Source organism: Benincasa hispida, chromosome 9 (assembly GCF_027475165.1).
Source record: "Benincasa hispida cultivar pf3 chromosome 9, pf3_genome.v1.1, whole genome shotgun sequence".
NCBI classification, from domain to species: Eukaryota; Viridiplantae; Streptophyta; class Magnoliopsida; order Cucurbitales; family Cucurbitaceae; genus Benincasa; species Benincasa hispida.
In genome coordinates, this window is record NC_143486.1 from 7,108,035 (window position 1) to 7,132,630 (window position 24,596).

The 24,596-nt window shown below is 36.6% G+C and overlaps 1 protein-coding gene across 1 annotated transcript; it reads right to left on the reverse strand.

Moving 5' to 3' along the window:
• Positions 1–21,259: 21,259 nt before the first annotated feature.
• On the reverse strand, positions 21,260–23,138 carry LOC150033611 (zinc finger BED domain-containing protein RICESLEEPER 2-like). The gene is made up of 3 exons (XM_090316991.1): positions 22,871–23,138; positions 21,637–22,269; positions 21,260–21,519 (listed from the first exon to the last, which is right to left on the reverse strand). Exons 1-3 carry the CDS (start codon positions 23,136–23,138, stop codon positions 21,260–21,262), a joined length of 1,161 nt encoding a protein of 386 aa, XP_090173117.1.
• Between the last annotated feature and the right edge of the window lie 1,458 nt (positions 23,139–24,596).

A 24,596-nucleotide genomic window follows, 5' to 3' on the forward strand; every position in this document is an offset into this window, starting at 1 on the left:
AATGGAAGATACGATGAGTATGCGGTGAACGAATTGAGAAGGGTTTCGGTTAACACTTCCTAGGATGCATTCATGCTTTGCGATCATGCAACATGCATACAATAGTAAACCATCTCTCGATGTGAATGCTACGGCTTCTAATACTAGAATGCATGTGATATATGCGATAAGTCTATAGGACCTACATAAGCCACTATTCTTATTTATGTGATGACAGAATAACACACACAAATAAGGCGACCACATAATATCATACCTATCTCTAGGATGCATGCAATGCAAGTTGGCAAACAGAGCTTATCTCTAAGTCCCTATCTCTTGATTATGCAGTTCTAATCTTGCTCTCTTGAGTCTAGATTCTAACCTAGCTCTCTCGAGTCTTAGGTTCTTTCTTCAGACTCTCTCTTAAGTAACTCTAAAGGGGTATTTGGCACAGCATAACACAAGATAATCGCAAGCAATGAACTCCTAGGTCATGTTAGCTTAGTTCTTCTCAGCCCATTCGACTAGTTTATCTACTCATGCGTACTAAAAGAGTGAACAGATGTAGAATAAGAACTTCTATTGTATAAATGTAAAGATGAAGTACAAAACAACAATGCAAGAATAGAATAAAGAGCCTGATAGCAATCTCTTGCTACCCTGGCTTTTACACTGTTTTTCTACTTATGTTCAAAAGATAATCTCGCTCTCGCAAGAGTTGGCCCGCTCTCGACTTCTACGCCTCAAGGTTCTCTCTTGAGTTGCCCTGAGTGATCTCCAACATCACCACTCTTCTCTTGCTCCGCCTTAAAATGAAAGGAAAACTATGAACAAAGACGAGCGATCCGAACGTATGAATTTTCGAACTGGTGGAACAGTGAACCCCTTTTTTGAAGGAAGCCTTTGGTATTTATAGAACATCCAGGGTGAACGACGACTTCTCTCTCATGATTGCACAGATGGGACATCTTTAATTCCCTGATTGATACGACGAATATTTGTCACTGAAAAGCTGAATGTACTTGTTATCATTAGCGGCTGCCAAATTAATTTGGATTCGACTGTCATCAGCTCTTTGTCCCATCGCGATTAATTAGCTCTTCACCCAGATGCGCCTACCATGTTGTGCTGACCAAGTTGTGGCAATCCTTCTCGAGCAAATGTTTGCGAACACGATCACCGCAAATCCTTGCGGTGATGCTGCGCTCAACCAATGATTTCCTATGATCGCAATTTCCGCCATGCGTCATCGCATATTCTGCACAAAAATACAAAAATCAACTGTTCTAATGCGATGAATGCATGCGACCGCAATATTATGAATCTGATGCTTTTTTGACGCAATTTAACATGTTTTATCAACACAAGCCTGCATTGTTTAAGAACTTAGCACTATGATAACATGCATTTCTGCCTGTTATCACACCCCCAAATTTAAACAATGCTTGTCCTCAAGCATAAGCTAAAGATTTCTTTTAGCAAATCGACCGCAATGTTCTTTTTCCTAGATTTCTCAAGAATGCTTCGTTCAAATCCTATATACCAAAGTTTCCTTAAGTCTTATTCAAGTCTCTTCTTAAAATGTTTCTAAGACCTAGGGACTACAAGCTTAACCTTCAAAAGGACTTTATTAATTTCTGGAATATCGCATGATTTATTTCAAAAAGAAAATTTTCCATTGGGTGTCAAATGATCTTATCCTTGCATATTTCTTGACATTATTATTTTTTCTGACCTTGTGCTGATCCAAGTGCCTTGCCTTTGTTTTGGCTTGCCCTCACATGTGTCATGCGGATATTCAACTACGAGCACTGCGCTCTTTCTCAAACTAAACTCATACCTACTTGGCAGTGGAGTTGTAGTCATTTATTTATGCGTTGATCCTGGTGAGTTACTTTCGTTTTGGCTTGCCCCTACGTATGTCATGCGGACATCCAACTACGGGTAAGTGCCTTTCACAACTTAACTCTTATCAACATGGGTTTCCCATTGCGTTGACAATGGAGCTATTATTCTCATTTTTTTTTTTAGAATAGCAAGGTCGAAAATAAATACCTCACCCCAAATTTAAAATGCGGCAATGTCCTCCTTGCCAAAAGATTGAGATAAGGCAAGCGATGTTCTTAGAAAGCTTCGTAAAGAGAGTTTGAAAGAAAGCTAGCAAACCCCTAACTTCTAGAAATATTTTATGAGGTGACTATCTTAAGTTAAGATGACTCTAGTATATACGAAAGAGATAGATGCATGTTTTTCATCATTGAAATCATACTTGGCAAAGAAACAGCATGGGGCGTCTTACTAAATTTATCTATGTCAAATGATTGTGGTAATCAAAGAGGATGCGGTGATAAAACTTTTAAAACTAACATGTGATGCGATAGCGCAAAATTTGAAATAAAGATAAGGAAGAATACACCCCCAAATTTGCGTTATCGCCCGCATTGTATATTGACGCATCCATCTTTGTGGCGATCTATCTTCTTTGGATTGCGGTGATAGAGTAAGATAAGTGGCTTCTTCGCAATCCAGCACCTCGATCGTTGCAAAAAAAAATAGAGAGAGGGTCCAATTATTTTATACAAAACAAAATTCGTTATCGCAATCTCCCCCCCCCCCCCCTTTTTTTTTTAATAAGAACAGATAAAGCTGAAAAGAGATAGTGTAATAAAAATTCAGACTAGTAGAGAAAAGTTAAAGATTCCATGCTTCCCAAAACTTGCGTCCCTGATGGCTTGCGAACGTCTGATAATGCAGGGACCACCTACTTCCTTCTTTATTCAAAGTTCTTTTAGTTCCACGGAGTCGACTTGGCGATGCCAGCCTTCTCCATGATATGCCTTTACTCGCTGCCCATTAACTTTAAACATGTTGTTTCCATCATCATTTGATAATTCAACCGTGCGATGCGGAAATACTTGTCTAACTATGAATGGTTTGGACCAACGTGACTTTAGTTTTCTTGAGAAGAGTAAGACACTCTGCCCGACTTGGAGGTTTTTGCCGCATATGTGTTTGTCATGCCAGTGGTTGGTGCACTCTTTGTAAATCTTCACGTTTTCATATGCGTTAATCCTCCATTCTTCTAGCTCGACCAGTTGCATTTTTCGCGCTTCTTCTGCTTTCTTCAAATCAAAGTTCAGCTTCTTTACCGCCCACAATGCCTTATTATCCAGCTCCAGAGAGACATACCTATTGGTGTTTTAAATGACATGTCTTACCAAATACCAACGCATATGGGGACATACCTATTGGTGTTTTAAATGCAGTCCAGTATGCCCACAACGCATCATCAAGCTTTGTTGCTCAATCTCTTCGCGAAGGCCTTACTACCTTCTCGAGTATCAGCTTAATCTCCTGATTGAACACCTCGGCCTGACCATTCGTCTGCGGATGGTATGCGGTGGCCACTTTGTAGAGAATGTTGTATTTGCGCAGCAGCTCCTTGATATTATGGTTGACAAAGTGGGACCTTTCATCACTTATGATGACACGGGGAGTGCCAAAACGAGTGAAAATATGTTTCTTCAGGAACTGAGAGACTACCGTCGCATCACTTTCAGCGCATGCTATTGTCTCTACCCACTTGGAGACATAATCGATGGCTAATAAAATGTAATGTTTACCATTTGAGGGAGGGAATGGTCCCATGAAATCAATACCCCATAGGTCGAACAATTCAAGCTCTAAGATGGTGTTCATTGCCATTGCATGTTTCCATGAAATGTTACCTATGCGTTGGCATCGATCACACTTCATTATGTAGTCAGCTACATCCTTAAACAATGTAGGCCAAAAGAATCTACTCTGTAAAACTTTAGCGGCGGTGCCCTGTCCTCCAAAGTGCCCACCATATGGTGAGTCGTGAAATTGCGATAATATGCGTTGTTGAGCAGCATTAGGTACGCATAATCGCAAAATCTGGTTTGCCCCTCTTTTATACAGATTTGGCTCATCCCAATAATAATGTCTGCATTCATGTTTGAGCTTCCTCTGTTGGTGGTAGGTGTAATCTTTAGGAAATTGCTCACAAACCAGATAATTGACTATGTCTGCATACCAGGGCAATTCTTCAATACGGAACAATTACTCATCTGGGAACACCACACTCACCTCAGACTCATTGCAATCAACCTCAAGATTTTCCAATCTGGACAAGTGATCCATAACTTGGTTCTCCATCCCCTTTTGATCAATTATTTCTATATCAAATTCTTGAAGGAGGAGAACCCATCTGATCAACCTTGGCTTTGTGTCCTTCTTTGTCATTAAGTACTTTATTGCCGAATGATCAGTATGGATGAGTGTCTTTGTCCCCAACAGATATGATCGAAATTTTTCCAACGCGAAAATTACCGCCAGAAGCTTTACTCGCATTTGCGATGGGATGCAAGATTGTTTTTCTTTCTGTGCCAAAGCTGCTCCCATCGCATACCACCTTGCATCGCAGATTATTTCAAAAGGAAGTATCCAGTCTGGTGCAATCAATAAGGGTGCAATAATCAGCACATTCTTCAATACTCTGAATGCATTGAGGCAGTTGTTTTCAAAATCAAATTTTCTGTCGGCCTCTAATAACGCACTCAATGGTCGCGCTATTTTGGAAAAATCTTTGACAAAGGGTCTGTAGAATCCAGCGTGCCCTAAAAAGCTTCGTATAGCCTTCACGCTTGTTGAAGGTGGAAATTTTTCAATTGCTTTGATTTTTGCTTTGTCCACCTCTAACCCATCCTGGGAAACCTTGTGTCCCAACAATGCCGTCCTTCACCATGAAATGAAAATTTTCCCAATTAAGCACTAGATTCATCTCTTCGCATCTCTTCAGTATCTTCTCCAAGTTGGCTAGACAGACTTCATAAATGTTCCCATAAAGAGAGAAGTCGTCCATAAAGATTTCGACAGAGTCCTCAAGATAGTCTGAAAAGATGGCCATCATACACCTTTTGAATGTGCTTGACGCATTGCAGAGGCCGAACGGCATGCGGTGAAAAGCAAAGGTCCCATATGGGCAAGTGAATATGGTCTTGTCTTGGTCTTTTGGAGCTATCATAATTTTGTTGTACCCAACATAACCATCCAGAAAGCAATAAAAGTCATTTCCAGCTAGCCAGTCTAGAATTTGATCAATGAATGGTAGAGGGAAATGATCTTTCTTTGTGGCCGCGCTCAGCTTGCGATAATCCATGCAAATGCGCCACCTAGTGATGGTCCTTTGCGGTATTAATTCATTGTTTTCATTCGGGATTATCATCATGCCGCCTTTTTTCGGAACACACTGCACGGGGCTGACCCATGTGCTATCTGCTATAGGATAGATAATGCCCGCATCTAATCATTTAATGATCTCCTTTTTTACGACCTAATCATTTCATCGCAAGGTTAAGTCTGTACTAATGTTCGATCGTTGCTTTGTGGTCCTCTTCAAAACGAATGCGGTGCATACAGTACACTGGGCTAATTCCTCTAATGTCGGCGAGCGTCCAGTCAATTACTCGCACATGCTTCCTTAGAATGCTCATCAATGCATTATCCTAGTCTTCGTTCAGCTCAGACGAAATAATAATAGGCAGCTTCTCATTTTGCCCCAAAAATGCATACTTTAAATGATTCGATAGGGTCTTTAATTCCAGTGTCGGTGGTTCTTCTAGGGATGGTTGCGTTGTTTTTCCTTCTTCTTTTTCTGTTGGCCCTTCTTCTTGGTCTGTGATCATTTCTTCTTCCTTGCTTGTTTTGTTATAATCACATTACAGGCAGCAATAAATGCGCTGGCATCCTCTTCTTCATTTTCTTCATCAAACTTTTCTTCTTCAATCAAATTCTGGTCATCATCTAAGTCATGCAGGTCTTCTTCATCCGAAAACTTCATGGCATGAATTTTGTTGAACTTGAGCTTCTGTCCGTTGATGCTCAAAGTGATTTCCCCTTTATGCACGTCAATCTAAGCACGACCTGTTGATAAACATGGTCACCCCAGAATGATGGGCACATCTTTGTCGGCCTCGTAGTCCAAAATGATGAAGTCGGCTGGTAGGATAAATTTGTCAATGGTTATCAGCACGTCCTTCACCTTTCCCTCTGAATGCATCAGAGATCTATCGGCCAGTTAGAGAGTCACCGTTGTGGGCACAAGTTTCCCCACATTTAACTGCCTAAATATCGATAGAGGCATCAAATTTATGTTGGCTTCCAGGTCACACAAGGCTTTCCCGATGTACAGTCCTCCTATGGAGCAAGTAATAGCAAAGCTCCCAGGATCGCTCATCTTCAGTGGAATTATTGATTTTGAACTTTGTATTAACGCCACTGTGGCAAACTTACCAGCTCCCCTCTTCTTGGTTACCATATCCTTCAGAAACTTTTCGTAGGCAGGCATTTCCTTAATCACTTCACTGAATGGAATATTAATATGTAATTGTTTTGACATAGACAAAAAGCGTTGGTACTGTACCTCTTCATTCTTTTTCTTTCTTAGTCTCTGCAAGAAAGGGGGTAACTGCACTTTCATGGTCCCCATCTCAGTTGGCTTTGAGGTCGACGCAACCTCTGGTTCTACTGCTTCTTTTTCTCCTTCTTCTTCTTGTGTCACCACAATTTCAAGTTCAACCGTAATGGGAGCTGTCCGACTAAGCTCCTTCTTTTCTCCCTCCACAGTCTTCCCACTTCGCAATGTCACAACCTGACATTGCTCTTTACCTGATCCCCCCGAGTTGCGTGGGAGTTCTGTTGAACTCGGAAAAGCCCCTTGTGGTCTTCTCTTTAGCTCACTCGCAATCTGGCCCATCTGTAGTTCTAGATTGCATATGGACGTAGCCTGACTTTTAAGCACAATTTCGTTTTTCTCTATGTATTGCTTCAATAGGCTTTCCAAGGAAGAGGATTGCGGTGGTTGTGAGCTACTTGCTTGATTGTTTGTCTGACCGTTGTTGCGTGGGAAGAATCCTGGTGGCTCTTCTTTCTGTGCCATGGGTTGGAAATTTTGTTGCTGATTCTTCCAAGCAAAATTGGGGGTTTCTCCACCTGGGGTTGTAGGTATTCAAAAAGGGATTATTTTTTACAAAGTAAACGGAATGTAGATTTTGCGAGCAATCTTCCATCGCGTGCCCATCACCACAAGTCGCACACCTTGCGGTATTTTGACTGATTACGTTAATTTGCCCATTTTGCGATGTTGGGCTGCTGATCGCAATTCCCTGGATTAAGTTCATCATTGCGATCATCTGATTTTGTAGTGAAGCAATAACACCATTACTTGCATCATTGTCTTTGATTCTCAATCTCTGATCACTCTCTCTCCAATATTTTTGGTTCTTAGAGATGCGATCCAAGATATTCTTCGCCTCGTCATACGTTTTATCAAGTAGACCACTAACGGTTGTCGCATTGACAGCGGTCTGCGAAGCGGGATTCAAACCATGATAAAAGAATTTCCATCTGAAGGCAGTCTGGCAAACCATTGTGTGGACAATCCCTGACCAACCTTTTAAACCTCTCCCCGGTATCGTTGAGTGATTCGTCCATGTCTTGTTCAAAATTTGTAATTAGTTTCCTTCGTCTGGCATTCTCAGTAGGTGGAAAGTATTTCTTCATAAACTTCTCCACAACCTGTTCCCATGAAGTGATCTCTCACGGTTCGAGAGAATACGCCCATTTTCTAGCCTCATCACAGAGAGAAAATGGGAACAAAGTTAGTCGAACTTCTTCGGCAGAGATGTTCAGGAACACAAAAGTATTGCAGATTTCAATAAAGCTTCAGAGGTGGGCGTGCGGGTCTTTGCCACGCCTTCCTCCGAATTGTCCTACAGTATGGATCATTTGCAGCATCACCAGCTTCATTTCGAATCTGCTTCCATCGAGGGCAGGCCTTATGATTCCTGGAGAGAAATCATAGAGGTTTGGCGATGCATAGTCTCTAATGGGTCTATTGCGATCGTTTGCTAGCAGGATTAGATTCGCCATGACATTGTTATCATTTGGTGCTCCATTTCCAGGCTGCTCCGCCATCTTTCTTTATCTGACTGTGGTTGCTGTTGGCGGTCTCTCAGTCTCCATCTAAACGTTCTCTCAATCTCTGGGTCGTAATCCGCCAGAGATTGAGAGAAGAAATCAGAAAAATTACCGTTAGCACACTATTTTGTCGAAGTCCCCGACAACGGCGCCAAAAACTCGATGCTTGATTTTATGAAGTGAATTATGGATGATATGGGATGGTGAAATTGCGTTGAGCACTCAAATTTCCTCAGCAGAATCCAAGTGTAAACTCCACCAAGTTTCTGGTAAGTCCAGGGTCGAACTCAGGGACTTGTGAAAACAGGTTGCGTTGGTAATTTTTAGGAAAACTTTGTGGTAACCAAATAAATAAATAGTTGTTGAGGTTGTTGTTTGCGATGATAAAAAAAAAATAAAAAATGTGGCGGAGTTTGAAAAGAGTTGGTAAACGGAAGATATGATGAGCATGCGGTGAACGAGTTGAGAAGGGTTTCGGCTAATATTTCCTAGGACGCGTTCATGATTTGCGATCATGCAACATGCATACAATAGTAAACTATCTCTCGATGCGAATGCTACGACTTCTAATGCTAGAACGCATGCGATATATGCAATAAGTCTATAGAACCTACACATAAGCCTCTATTCCTATTTATGCGATGACAGAATAACACACACAAATAAGGTGACCACATAATATCATTCATATCTCTAGGATGCATGCGATGCAGGTTGGCAAATATAGTTTATCTCTAAGTCCCTATCTCTTGATTATGCAGTTCTAATCTTGTTGTCTCGAGCCTAGATTCTAACTTAGCTCTCTCGAGTCTTAGGTTCTTTCTTTAGACTTTCTCTCAAGTAACTCTAAAGGGGTATTTGGCACACCATAACACAAGATAATCGCAAGCAATGAACTCCTAGGCCATGTTAGCTTAGTTCTTCTCAACCCATTCGATTAGTTTAGCTACTATGCGTACTAGGAGAGTGAACAGATATAGAATAAGAACTTCTATTGTATAAATGTAAAGATGAAGTATAAAACAACAATGCAAGAATAGAATAAAGAACCTGGTAGCAATCTCTTGCTGCCCAGGCTTTTACACTGTTTTTCTACTCGTGTTCAAAAGATAATCTCGCTCTCTGCTTCTACGCCTCAAGGCTCTCTCTCGAGTATCCCTGAGCGATCTCTAGCGTCACCACTATTCTCTTGCTCCACCTTAAAATGAAAGGAAAACTATGAACAAAGACGAGCGATCCGAACATATGAATTTTCGAACTGGTGGAACGATGAACCCCTTTTCTGAAGGATGCCTTTGGTATTTATAGAACATCCAGGGTGAACGGCGGCTTCTCTCTCATGATTGCACAGATGGGACGTCTTTAATTCCCTGATTAATGCGCCGAATATTTGTCACTGAAAAGCTGAATGTATTTGTTATCGTTAGTGGCTGTTAACTTAATTCAGAATCGATTGTCATCAGCTTTCCGTCCCATCGCGATTAATTAACCTTTCACAAAGATGCGCCCACCGTGTTACGCCGACCAAGTTACGGCAATCTTTCTCGAGCAAATGTTTGCGAACACGATCACCGCAAAGTCTTGCGGTGATGCTGCGCTCAACCAATGATTTCCTATGATCGCAATTTCCACCTTGCATCATCGCATATTCTGCACAAAAATACAAAAATCAACTATTCTATGCGATGAACGCATGCGACCGCAATATTATGAATCTGATGCTTTTTGGATGCAATTTAACATGTTTTATCAATGAAGCCAGCATTGTTTAAGAACTTAGCACTATGATAACGTGCATTTCTGTCCGTTATCAATAGGATACCCCCGCTCGCATGTCTTCACATGAATGGTCAAGATCAGACCATTTGTAGCACTTTACAACACTTGTAACATCTACAAAGCAGGTCATATCTGTAGTGTCATTAGGATAAGGTATCCCTCCTTTATCCATCTACTACAAACCATTTAGGTTATTACTTAAGGCATGATCCACTTGTATGTCTCCACATACATGCTTAAGTTACATGAAATACCACAGATCTTAGTTTATTGGATTTGAGTAAATGCTTATAAAATAACATTTATTTTATTAATAACAATATGTGTACAAAATATTTACAAACTACGAGACCACCGGGAGAATTAGGACACCAATCCCAACAAGTTGTTCAACACCGCTATATGATTTAACAGAAACTCATGTCATCATACCTGATGATGGCTTAGAGGATCCATTGATCTCTAAATAGGTAATGGAAGATGTAGATGGAGATCAATGGATAGAAGCCATGGACCTAGAAATGGAGTCAATTTACTTCCATTCTATCTGGGAGCTTGTATATCAACCAAATGGAGTAAAACCTATTGGTTGCAAAGGATCTACAAGAGAAAGCAAGACCAAACGGGTAAGGTGCAAACCTACAAAGCCAGACTCGTGGCAAAAGGTTTTACCCAATGAGAGGGGGTAGGCTATGAAGAAACCTTCTCTCCGTTGCTATGATTAAATCTATTAGAATACTTTTATCCATTGTTGCTTTCTATGATTATGAAATTTTTGCAAAGAGATGTCAAGACAGCCTTTTTAAATGGTCATCGTGGCGAAAGTATTTATATGTCTCAATCAAAAGGGTTTATTAAACAGGGTCAGGAGCAAAAACTTTGCAAGCTTAATAGATCCATTTATGGATTAAAACAAGCATCTCGATCCTAGAATATAAGATTTGACACTGCGATCAAATCTTATGGATTTGATCATAATGTTGATGAACCTTGTGTTATAAGAAAATAGTCAGCAAGGCTGTAGCTTTCTTGGTACTTTATGTTGATGATATCCTACTCATTGGGAATGAGACAGGATTCCTTGCTGACATAAAGTGATGGCTAGCATTGCAATTTCAAATGAAAGATTTTGGAGATACACAATATGTTCTTGGAATCCAAATTGTTCGGAATCGCAAGAATAAAATGCTAGCGCTTTCTCAAGCATCTTATATTGACAAGATGTTGTCAAAAAATAACATGAAAAATTCCAAAAAGTGTATGTTACTTTTTAGATACGGAATTCATTTGTCTAAAGAACAGTGTCCTAAGACACCTCAAGAAGTTGAGGAAATGAAAAGAATTCCTTATGCATTAGCAGTCGGAAGTTTGATGTACGCTATATTATGTACACGTCCCGAAATATGTTTTGCAGTTGGAATCGTTAGCAGATTTTAGTCCAACCTTGGACATAGTCATTGGACTGTTGTTAAGAACATCCTCAAGTATCTTTGGAGAACAAGGGACCATATGCTCGTGTATGATCCTAAGGATTTAATCCTTATGGGATACACTGATTCTGATTTTCAGACTGATGTAGATTCTAGAAGATCTACTTAGGATTAGTATCCACTCTAAATGGAGGAGTTATAGTGTGGAGAAGCATAAAAAAAAGTTGTATTGTTGATTCCACGATGGAAGCTAAATATGCAGTTGCATGTGAAGCAACTAAAGAAGCAGTATGGCTCAGAAAGTTCCTGATAGATTTAGAAGTGGTTCCAAATATGCATCTGTCAATCACCCTGTATTGTGATAACAGTGGAGTAGTTGTCAGCTCAAAGGAACTTAGGAGCCAAAGGCATGGCAAACACATCGAGCGAAAGTACCATCTCATTAGGGAGATAATACACAGAGGAGACGTGACAGTCATGAAAATAGCATCTGAGGATAATCTTGTTGATTCTTTTACAAGGGCCCTCACGGCTAAAATGTTCGAGGGTCACCTGGTGGGACTGAGACTACGAGCTTCATCAATCTAGGGCAAGTGGGAGAATGTCAATGGCATATAAATGCCCTAGTTTATTGTTTTTTTTTTTTTTCTCTTTTCTCAACATTGTATATATTTGTAACCCACTAAAGTTTTAGTCCAAGTGGGAGATTGTTGGGAATGTCCTAAAACTCGTTGTTCGTAATTTTGGAATTGAAGGAACTCCAACAGGGAGAGAACCTTGAGCGGAAGTAGATCAACCAAATTCAATTTTCATTGAATACAAAGTTTTACAGTAAATAAGCAATAAGATATGCATTTAATTCTAAAATACAGCATGCTTTAGAAAGAATTAATGAGTTTCATGAAAACCTCACCTTTGAAGACCTTTTCTTCACATTTTTCCCTCGAACAAATCACAAACTCTTTGAAGACATTCTTCAAGATTAACCTCGAACAAAACGGGACACTACCACAAAAATTACCTTGGTATTCTCAGGGTGAGAATCCAAGAGTGGTGGGCTCTGACTATTTTGGTTAATAGGGAAAACTTAATGTGTAGGAGGAAAGATTGAAACCTTTCAAAATTCAAGACAAAACATAGAACTCTTCTGTATTTTTCTCCACTATCTCAATTGTCCAACACTACTGTTAACAAGAAGAAGAATAAAATTTTCTTTTCTACTTGCCATAAGATAACAATCACCCACTAATGTGGGTGGAGAGAAAAGATGAGTAACTCCCTTCCTTATTATTAAAAATAATATAAATATAAATATAACTATAAATATAATATGATAACTAACTTATCATATATATATATATATTATATAATATATATATATATATATATATATATAATTATATGTTATATCAAATATAACATATAACCTATAGTTTTAATATTGTATCATATACAATATAAACTATAGTTTCTTTTCTCTATAATATGACATTTAATATAAATCATATTTATACTAAATTTAACAACCATGAATCCAATTCATAGAAAATATATTTGAATCTCATTCAATTATTTATTTCCTCCCATTAAGCTATAATGTATCAAATACATCATAACAATTATATCACATATAATTACAACTTAATTATATCATATATAATTAAATCCCTCTATTAATTTGAATAATTCAAATTAATCCAAAAACTGATTCTCAACTAAATCCTATTGAGCTACCAAGGGGACCTCATGGACCTATAGCTTGAAGCTCCAACGGTACATGAATAATTAATTAAACTCTTTAATTACATTATTCACCATCCGTTAACTGTCAGGCACTCCACTAAAGACCGACAGCTGCACTCTTCGCACTACAGATATAATTTTATATCCATTGGATATAACCAATCAACAGTACGATGACCATTCACAAATTGCTCGTAAATACAGCTAGGCCAAACTACCGTTTTGCCCCTTTAGTTACATCTACTCCTTAAGTACCATTAATCCCTCTAATGAACAATAGATCATAGTCCAACTATGACTAAACTTCTCTTAGGCCAGGAGATGGTGTGATGCCACATTGTTCAAGACCCGGAATCAGCCCTTAAGGGAGCAATGTATCTACTTACCCCTGCCTCGGGGAAGGAGTAAATTTCATCTTGTATAGCTGTGTTCCCAACTCCCCAATCAGATGATTCCCCAAAATGGTAGGCTTGTTGAGTCGGCGATCTGGCCACTTTCACCCATACAAATTAAAGGACCGCCCTCATAGGCAGGAGTTCACAACTCACTCAGGATTCAGGTCATGTTACCTATGGTCATCCTGGTGAAATGTACGTCTTTATTATGAATGGTGTTATATAATGAGACTAAACATTTCGTGGTCCGGTCTTATACAAACTTCTTTATATAGAATATCCCCGCTCGCATGTCTATACATGAATGATCAGTATCACATCATTTATAGCACTTTACAACAATTGTAATACCTACAAAGCGAGCCATACTCGTAGTGTCACCAGGGTAAGGTACCCAGCCTTATCCATCTACTACAAACCATTTAGTTTATCACTTAAACATGATCCACCTATATTTCTCTACATACATGTTTAAGTTACAAAGATAACCTTGGATGTTAGTTTATTGGTTTGTGGTTAATGCAACTAAAATATCATATATTTTATAGATAATGGATAAAATATCAAATATTTTATTAAATACATAATGAGTTTGTTTAACAATGTTTACAAACTATAAGACCCTACGAGATTTAGGGCATCAACCCCAACAGAAAACATATTCTATTTATCAATAAAAGTATTATTGATATTTCATTCTTTTATATAATCCAATAAACGAACCCATGGCTATAGTATAACTTTATGTAAAACATAAAAGATGATCAACTTATAGTATATAGTCTAAAAAGTCTATAAGTATATGGATGAGATTGGATACCTCATCTTGAGGACACTAAGGATGCGGCCCACTTTGTATATTGATACGAACGATGTGATCCCGAAATCATGCATATGGAGATATGCGAGTGGAGGCATCCTATGCAAAAGAAGTTTGCATAAGACCAGACCACGAAATAATCACTTTTCTTTATAACGACCATTTACTATTAAAACTGACTATTTCAACTCGATGACCTAAGGTACCTCGATCTTAATCTTGAGCTAACTATGAACACCTGTTTATTGCGGATTATCCTTTGATCTGCATAGGTGAGAGTAGTTCAACACCACTGCTCAATACGCCTCCCATTTTGGGGATAAAACCGGATAGATAGTTGGGGACATAGTCCTATAAGAAGAAATTCACTCCTACCCAATTTAGGATTAGCAAATAGGTTGGTCTCTTCAGTATTGATTCCTAGTCTTGAACAAAGGGGCCCCGCCCTCTCATGATAGATAGGGGCATGGTTTATTAGTTGGACTATAAACCAATTGTTCAATAGAGATTCAGGAGTAAAACGGTAATGTTGACCTAGTTGTAAATACGAATGACCTGTGAAGGATCGACTTACTGATTATGGTTAAATTAAGTGGACAGAAATATATCTATAGTGAGAAGAGTGCAACTACTGAGCTATAGTGGTATGTCTCGGTAGTTAACAAATATTGATTAATTTGGTTTAAAGAGTTTAGTCAATTAATCTCAAATCGTTGGAGCTCATGATTTGTAGGTCCATAAGGTCCCTCTACTAGCTCGTAAAAGATTAAACCTTGGATTAGCAGATTGAGTGAATTTGAAGTGTTCATATTTCAATTTAGGGTTTGAATTTGAAATGTTCAATTTCAATTTAGGGTTTAGATAATTATATACGATATAATTAAACGTTTGATTTTGCCATAATTAAATGTAATTAGAGAGTTCAAAATATTTAAATAATTATTTAAATATTGATTACATGAATAGGATTCATGTTTGAATTAGGTGTTTTATTAATTTAATATTTGATATTAAATTATTATTTTTATTAATTAAAATTGTTTAATTAATTTAATTATTCAAATAATTAATTTTTTTAATTTATAAAATTAAATTTCAGAATTGAATTTTAGATTTTATCTAATTTAATTTTAAAGTAAAATTAATTAGATAAAAAATCAAATTAAAATTGTTTTTAAAATGTGAAAGTGGGTTTACCCCAAATTCACTAAATGTTAGTGGATTAATGCACATTTTAACACCTACCCACTTACTAAATGCTAATTGAAGTGTCAATCAGCTTAATGAGTGAGTGCTTGCATGTTTTAGTTAATAAAAGCTTCAATAATATGAGTTTGAAGTTTCATGCAATCTGAAATTTGAGGAATTTATGCAAAAACTGGTTTTGGTCTTAAATTCTCTAAAATCCACCTCAATCCCTCTCGATTCAGAGTTCCACCATTCAAATCCAAGGCTGAGAAATAGTAGAGAAGATTCTCTTTGGTGGTCTACTGAAGAAATTAAAGATCAATTTCATGGAATTTGCAAGGATTAAGTGGAATTCTTCAAAGGTATTCCTGTTGAAACCCTTTTTCTGCTTAAAACTTATTTTATCATGCTTTTTACTCAAATTAAGTGTAATTAGAGTACTTAATGATTATGTTAGCTTCCGTTTTATGCATATTTACTCTATCACTATTTGTTAAAGTTTTAATACACCTTAATGATCTACCTTTGGGTGGACAAACTTTATTTGTCGAGAAGGGAGATGAAATTCATGTGTTTGTGTATCAACTTTTAAGTGTTGGGTATGGTTATGTAGTTAGGTTGCTGGGGATGCAGAGGAATGTTGAGGTCACCAGTTGTCGAATCCGAATTCCGAATCCTGGTTTGAATTTTGGACTTGGAGCACCACAAATAGTATGTTTCTTCTAGCATGGATGACGAGTTGCTTGACTCTATGGAGATGGATATTCTCGAGATAGATTGATGAATCATGAAGGTTTTATCTTGAAAACTATCCTCAGAGATTAGATACAATTATTATGAGGTTATGGTGATACATTTTAGATTTGTTGATGCTCTATAGTATCCAAGGACTTCAGGTACCTCATTATGAAAGAAATTTCCAGAATTACTCGTAGTAGGGTCTAAGTAGTGATATGCGATTATTTTAAGACTAAAGGGTAATATTAGGATTTGTTCGAGTAAGTTTATAGCCTTTATGGTATAAATCCTTATGGTGAATCTCTAGTGATTATGAGACTTAATTGGACAAAGTTGTCTCTCAGACACGTAGTACTAAGAAAGGCATCACTTTTAACACTCTTAGAGTAGAAGAAATTCTCAGTTGACTAGATTTTCTACTACGTATCTTGAGATTACATTGTATATAGATGACACATATGATGATTTCTCCATGCCAACATGAATCGTTCAGGTACATGTTTTTAGAAAATACGACTTCCTAAGCTCATGACAGTTTTTGAAATGAATATGTTATAGTACTATTGGTTCTTCAACATCTTAAGTTTTGAGGTTGTATATGGAGGACGGTGTCACACTTATGAGGAAGCGTTAAGTACGCAATCAAAGATTAATGAAACTTTCCACCCACAGATTGATGGTTAAATCGAGTTCTTGAACCAAACTTTAGAAGATATGTTATTTGTTTGCACGCTAGGTTTTGTAGGGACTTAGAACTCCCACTTGAATCTTATGAAGTTTGCTTATAATAACAATTATCAATCTACCGTTGGCATGTTTCCATTTAAAGCCTATATGGAAAAAGGTTGCAGGTCTCCCTGGGATGAGGTTAGTGAACGGAAGTTGCTGAGTTAGTACAGAGTATAAATAAGGCAATGCAAAAGATTAGAACGCGTATGTAAATAACACAGAGTAGACAAAAAAGTTACGCTGATGTTAGGCATAAAGACCTAGAATTTAAAATGGTGATAATGTGTTTTTTGAAAGTAGAACCTATGAAAGGTGTCCTTGTTGGGTTTTATGCCCTAAAACTCATAGATAGTAAATTAATTAATTTACCATCATCAATAAAGAGTTATGGATGTTATCTAATAAATGTTATTGATTGTGTTGTATTCTATTTTGTCTTAATAACCCTAAATCCAATAAACTAACATCTTAAGCTATCTTTGAGTCTTGAACAGTATGTGGAAACATACAGGGAACAATATTCAAGATGAAGGACTGTGAAGTCCGATGTGGAAGCAAGATCGATCCCAATTATCAATTTCACAGAAACTAAAATTCATAAAAACCTAGTTATGCATTCTAAAGAAAAAAACAACATGTTTTAACACAATACAGAAGGAATTTAGGGTTAGTCACACTTACCCTTGAAGCCAAAAGAATCTTCATGAATTCCTTTCGAGATGATCTACAAATCTCCTTTGGTCAGGATCTCAATGAACAACAATAAAAGCAATCCCAAAGTTGGACACCACCAAAAGAGAGTCTTCTGTATTCTCCTTGGGGATTGAGAATCACAGAAGTGTGTGGAGCTTTGTAATTAATTTGGAAAAGGGAGAGATTTTGAGAGAGGATTTTTCTTCTGAGAAAACTCTGAGAGGGCAGATTGAACATGCAATAGAACATAGATGTTTTGTGTTTTTAGGAGAAGAAAACTATTCCTTTTGCAACTCCTCACTCACGAGAAAAATATGAGAGATTCTAGGTGGAGTCCATTTTTATTTTAAAAAATTAAAAAACTATATATTATATATCTATATATATAAATGTATAACTAATTATATATATTAACAAGTAATATATATATATACACACAATTATAATTAATTATATATATTAACAAGTAATATATATATATACACACGAATATATATTATATCAAATATAACATAAGATTATTAATCTCTCATAAAATCTATAGTATTTAATATAAATCAAAATCATATTAAATTTTAACTTATAGTTTTTATATGACTCAAATTCGCATAAATTTAATGACATGAATCTAATTCATATAATTAATATTTGAATCATATTCAAATATTTCCTCTCAAAATAAACTTTATATTATAATGTATCAAATACGTTATATTAATTATATCACATATAATTAATTTATATTAATTATATCATATATAATTAATTCCCTTAATTAATTTGAACAATTCAAATTAATCAAAAATTAATTTTAATCTCAATTAATCTTAATTGAGCCTCTGAAAAGACTTTATGGACATATAGATAGAGGTTCCAATGGTACTTGGATAATTAATTAAACTCTTTTAATTAAATTACCCAGTTTTTGTTAACTGTCAGTCACTCTACTAAAGAAAGATAGTTGCATTTTCGCACTACATATATATTTCTGTCTCCATTGGTTATAACCAATCAATAGTGCGATGACCTTTTACAAATTGCTTGTAAGTACAGTTGGACCAAAATTATCGTTTTTTCCCTATAGTTACATCTAACTCTATTAGTACCACTAATCCCTCTAATGAACAATAAGTCATAGTCCAACTATGACCAAATCTCTCTTGGGCCAAGAGAGGGTGTGGCACCACATTGTTCAAGCCCCAGAATTAGCCCTTAAGAGAATAATTTATCTACTTACCTCGACGTTAGGGAATGAATAAATTCCGTCTTTTGTAGTTGTGTTCCCTACTCTCCATCAGAAGAATCCCCAAAATGGTAGGCATATTAGGTTGGCGAATTGGGCACTCTCAACTATGAAAATAAAAGGACTGCCTTCATAGGCAGGAATTCACAACTTGCTCAGGATTCAGGTCATGTCACCTATGGTCATCCTGGTGAAATGTAAGTCTCTATTATCAATGATGTTATATAATGAGACTGTTCATTTTGTGATCCAGTCTTATACAAACCCTTTTGTATAGAACACCCTCGCTCACATGTCTCTACATGAATGATCAGAATCAAATCATTTGTAGAATTTTACAACAATTTTAACATCCACAAAGCGGGCCATATTCATAGTGTGACCAGGATAAAGTACCCAACCTTATCCATCTACTACAAACCGTTCAGATTATAACTTAAACACAATCCACCTGTATGTCTCTACATACATGTTTAAGATTTAGAAGATAATCTTGGATGTTTATTTATAGGTTTTGTGGGTTAATGCTACTAAATATCGAATAAAATACCTCAGATTTTATTAAATAAATAAACTATTTGTACAATATAATTACAAACTACAGGACTCATGAAATTTAGGGCATCAACCTCAACAATCTCCGACTTATCCTAAAGCTAGCAGAGTGTACATCATAAAAGTCATACTAATACAAAAGTACACAAAACAAGAAACTAGGGCATAATACGCACCCAATACAAAATCTTCCACTTGCCCTAAACCAGATGTAGCATGTCCCATAGACCCATACTCTGTAGGTGATTCTCAACCACCTTAGTCGTGAGGGTCTTCGTAAATGGATCAATAATGTTGTGCATTGAAGCTATTTGCATGACGATCACGTCCCCTTGAAGCACAATCTCTCGAATGAGGTGATACTTCTGCTCTATGTGTTTCTCATGTTTGTGACTTCTAGGCTCTCAAAAATTAGCCACAACACTACTATTATCACAGTAAAGGGTGGTGGGCTTTGACATATATGGAACCACTTCTAGATCAATCAAGAATTTCCTGAGCCACACAACTTTCTTGGAAGCTTTACAAGATGCTACATACTCAACCACCATTGTGGAGTTAACAATGCACTTCTGCTTGGTGCTCCTCCAGACTATAGCTTCTCCATTAAGAGTGAACACTAATCCTAAAGTAGATTTCCTAGAATCCTTATCAATTTGGAAATCAAAATCCATGTATCTTGTAAGGATCAAATCCTTTGAACCATACACGAGCATGTAGTCCCTTGTTCTCTGAAGATACTCAAGGATGTTCTTAACGGTGGTCCAGTGATCAAGTGATCAATCCTGGATTAGACTGATATCTATTGACTATCCCCATTGCATAGCAGATGTCAGGTCTAGTACATAACATCTTATACATTAGGCTACCAACAGTCGATGCATAAGCGATCCGTCTCATTTCCTCAAAATCTTGAGGTGTCTTAGGACTAGGGGTGTACATAGTCCGGGTTGGGCCGGGTTGGAAGATTTATGTGGACCAACCCAAAAATTCGGGTTGGTTAATAATGAACCCTATGAGTTCTTTTTTGGAGGGTCAATCCAACCCAACCCAACCCAAAATTTTTGGGTTGGGCTAGGTTGGGTCACCGGTTCTTCTTTTTTTTTTTTTTTTTTTTTAAATTTGACTGTTTTTTCCGTTACTTAATCATTCTCTTCTCATTCTCTATTTGATTTTTGTGGATTAATAAACCTTCATATTTAAAAAATTGAACTGATTCTAAATATATTATATCAAATCAATTAATAAAAATTTAATATAAAAAATATGTAATCTTGTGAAATTTTAGCATTGACATTAAAATACAACCACCATAAATTCAGTGATTCAATATAAACTTCAAAAGAAACTTCCTCAAATAATTCAATTCAAATGTTCAAGTTCAAAATCTCTACTCAAAGACACAAAGTTTAATAATAATCATTCCAAGTTCAATAAAAAGTCCAAGTTTAATAATAACTATTGGTTTGTTACATAAAATTCTAAATCATTCAAAAGCACCATGAGCATGAAGAATGATTTTTCTATTGAGTTTTCTTCTTCATCTTTGATTCTTTGGTCTCTTCACTTCTCAATTCCTGAAAAAATTACAAGTACATTAAACCAAGAGGATCATTTATAAGTAATAATAATATTTGATCTTATGGTAATAAAACTTACTACTAAAATCATCACTATGCTCCAAATTCATTTCTTATTTCAAAACACTAGAGGAGGATGGACTCTCTACAAAACAAATCATGCAAAATTAAATATATTAATTATGAGCATTAAACAGGTTAGATATGTACAATAATAAATTCATTTAATTACCTGATTCAATATTTTCCCAAGTCTCTAACTCTTCAAGTTGTGGATGGAGATCTAGTAACACTGAGCCACCACGAATCCAATTTTGTGTACATATCAAGGCCTCCATTGTTTTTGGAGTCAAAGAACTTCGAAAGGAATCAAGAATCCCCCCTCATGTACTAAACGCAGATTCAAAAGCAACTGTAGATATCGGAACTACCAAAATATCTCGAACAATTTTTGATAAAATGGGATATTTGTAGCCATTCATCTTCCACCAATACAATATCTCAAAATCATCTTTATCTTCTATAACCTTGTCAGACAAATAAGAAGACAAATCATTCTCCACTTCCAAAGAACTTTCTTCTTCTTTCAACCTCTTAAAAGTTATCCACGGATCATCTATATCTTCGTCCATCCCATGATCATCTTCATTTATATTGACAGTTTTTTATTGTTGAGAATAATTTGTATTACGACTACCTCGAAGTGAAGTGTTATGTGATTTGTAAAAGTCAAATAGACGATACAAATATAATTTCACACTCTCAACCATATCCTTAACCACATCACTATCATTAACATTGGAAAGACAATAATTCAAATACTTTAACTTATACCGAGGATCAATGACCATAGCCAGAAACATCAATTTATTCATTTTTTCAAGAGAACCCCAATACTTATCAAACTTGGTCTTCATATTCATAGCCATTATACTTAGAACAGAGTTGGTATTGTTGTTCCATTTGTTTAAAGAAAATTGAATTTTATTAATTTCCTTATAACCAACATTAGAAGTCACATATGAAGATCCACTTATCGTTGTGGTGGTATCATAAAACCTCTTTAAAAACTTAATAAACACACCTACAGTCAACCAATCAGATGTACTTGGGGGCCCCAATCTTTTATTTCCACGATCATCTTCCTCGAAGTAATCAACAAAATCTGAGTCTTCTTTCTCCTCCTCTAAAGTTCTAAAAGCTTTCTCAAATTTAATTGCATGTTCAAGCATTAAATAAGTAGAATTCCACCTAGTTGCCACATCTAAACAAACAAGAGCCCTACACTGAATTTTTCCTTGTTTCACGCAAGCTTTAAACTTTTCCATTCTCCTAGGTGATGATCGAACATATCTCACAGCATTACGAACACTAGCAATAGAATCATGCATATCTTTCAGTCCATCATTCACAATAAGATTAATAATGTGGGCACAACACCTCATGTGTAATAGTTCTCCATCTAAAACAACTAATTTCCAACTTTTAAGTCTTCTCTTAACATAAGAGATAGCCACATCATTAGAACTTGCATTGTCAGCGGTGATGGAAAAAAAATTTCAATCCCCCATTCCAACAAACAACTCTTAATCATCTTTCCAATAGTCTCCCCCTTATGATTAGCAACTTGACAAAAGCTCAAAATCTTCTTATGCAAAGCTCATTCAGAATCAATAAAATGTGCAGTGATGACCATGTAGTTCACATTTTGTAGCGAAGTCCATGTGTCGGTAGTAAGACAAACTCTTTGAGAGCTTTTAACTAGAAATGATTTCAACTTTTCTCAACAAATTTGAACGATAACTCATTCATAATTATCATCTTAGCGCATGCTAGTCTACACACTTGTTGGCTAAACAATGTCGTCACAAAGTTACTAGCATTGACTCCTTTTCTATCATTTGAAGGTACGATAGTTAGGGTGGTTTGTCCTTTTTCTTCTTCTTTATATGGGTACTTTTTACATTGATTTCTTAAGTGCTTCCATAAAGTACTAGTTCTACAAGTATTACTATCCCATGCGTAATCTTTACCACAATAGTTACACTTGCACCTAGCTCCATCATGACCACTTGCTTCCATTTTTGTGAAATGATCCCACACAGATGAGGTTGGTTTATTAGGTCTCTTTCGATTGGACTTGGGAGGTAAAAGTGGTATATTTTTAGGAGTTTGGCTAACATTATAAGGGGGAGGAGGAGAAGGAGGAGGAGGCATTTCATTATTATCAGTTCCACCTGCATTACCGCTACTGTTGTCCATCTATAAAATAAATGAAATTAGTAAAAAAAACTTATTATACCTACCTATACAATTGAAAAAAACAAACAAACACTATCTATAACAAACACTATCTAACTGTATAAAGATTAACTCATAACAAACAAACACTATCTAGCTTCTCAATAAACGGTATATGTACACATTACACAATAAAAAATTAAATTAGTTTACTCACGGGAAAGTTTGAAAATTGTGATTCAGCAGTGTTTGATTTCGTGTCCGTTGTGACGACTTTAAAGAATCTATCTAACTATTCTCAAGACACTGCGAGATTGAATAAAAATTAATGTATTAATCAATCACGGTTAAACAGATGGCATGAAGCTTGTAATTAAGGCTATATAACGTTTTGCATACATAAGTATCTGATTTGAAATGTCAACAAAATTTTATCTTTTCAAATGTCAACAAAATGATATTTGAACAAAATGCATACAAAATGTAACGCACACTGCCATTTTCTTTGCTTTCTTCTTCTTATATAGAATATAACTGCTTTTCAACATTACAATTATCTTATCAACATTACATTTACCTTATCATATTAATATAAATGTTCCCTTTTAGTGTACTGGCGTAATTTTTGTTAATTAATTTTAAAAAAATAAATAGGATAATTGTAGTAAAGGGCCAAAAGAGCAGTAGAGCATTCCCTATAACAAAATGTAACAAATGTTATCTACTTGCTTTATTGAAGAAAATACCCCTAATGATGAGTCGTTCGTGAAGCTTCCTTGGAGTTGGAGCAGTAGGCGAGGCGGAGACCAGACTGGACAAAAATAAATTTGCAAGAGAGAATGAAGCTTGGAGATCGTGAAGCTTGGAATTGAAGCAGTAGGCGAGGGGAGCGGCGAGAGGAGCGGTTGAGGGGAGCGGCGTCCGGCGATTCGATGGCAGTCAAAAGGCGAGAGGAGCGGCGCGACGAGGGTTTCGATCTGCATCTGCGTGGCATGGATGGACTGGACAAAAGAAAATTTCAACTTGAGTCTTGAGCGGCGCGGCAAGGGTTTCATTCCAATTCTGTTTTTTTTTTTTTTAATATATATATATATATATATAATAAAAAGAAAGCGTAATCTCCATTCTTCGGATGGCATGGGCTTGGGCCGTGCAACTGCGTGCGTATTGTGTAATGCTCCCCTCCCTTTTATGTTTTATTTTATATATATATTCGACCCGACCTGAAATGGGGTAACCCGAGACCCGACCCGAATTTAAAATTTTTAAAATTTTTTAACCCAAACCTTGCGGTTTGAGTTGGGTAGTCCGGGTTGGTCGGGTTACCGGGTTTTTGGAACACCCCTACTTAGGACACTATTCCTTAGACAAAATAACTTCACGCTTGAAAGGGAGCAAACCTCTTTTGGAGTTCTGCATCGAAAATTTGACAAGCATCTTGTCAATGTATGATGTTTGGGACAGGGCTAGCGTTTTTTT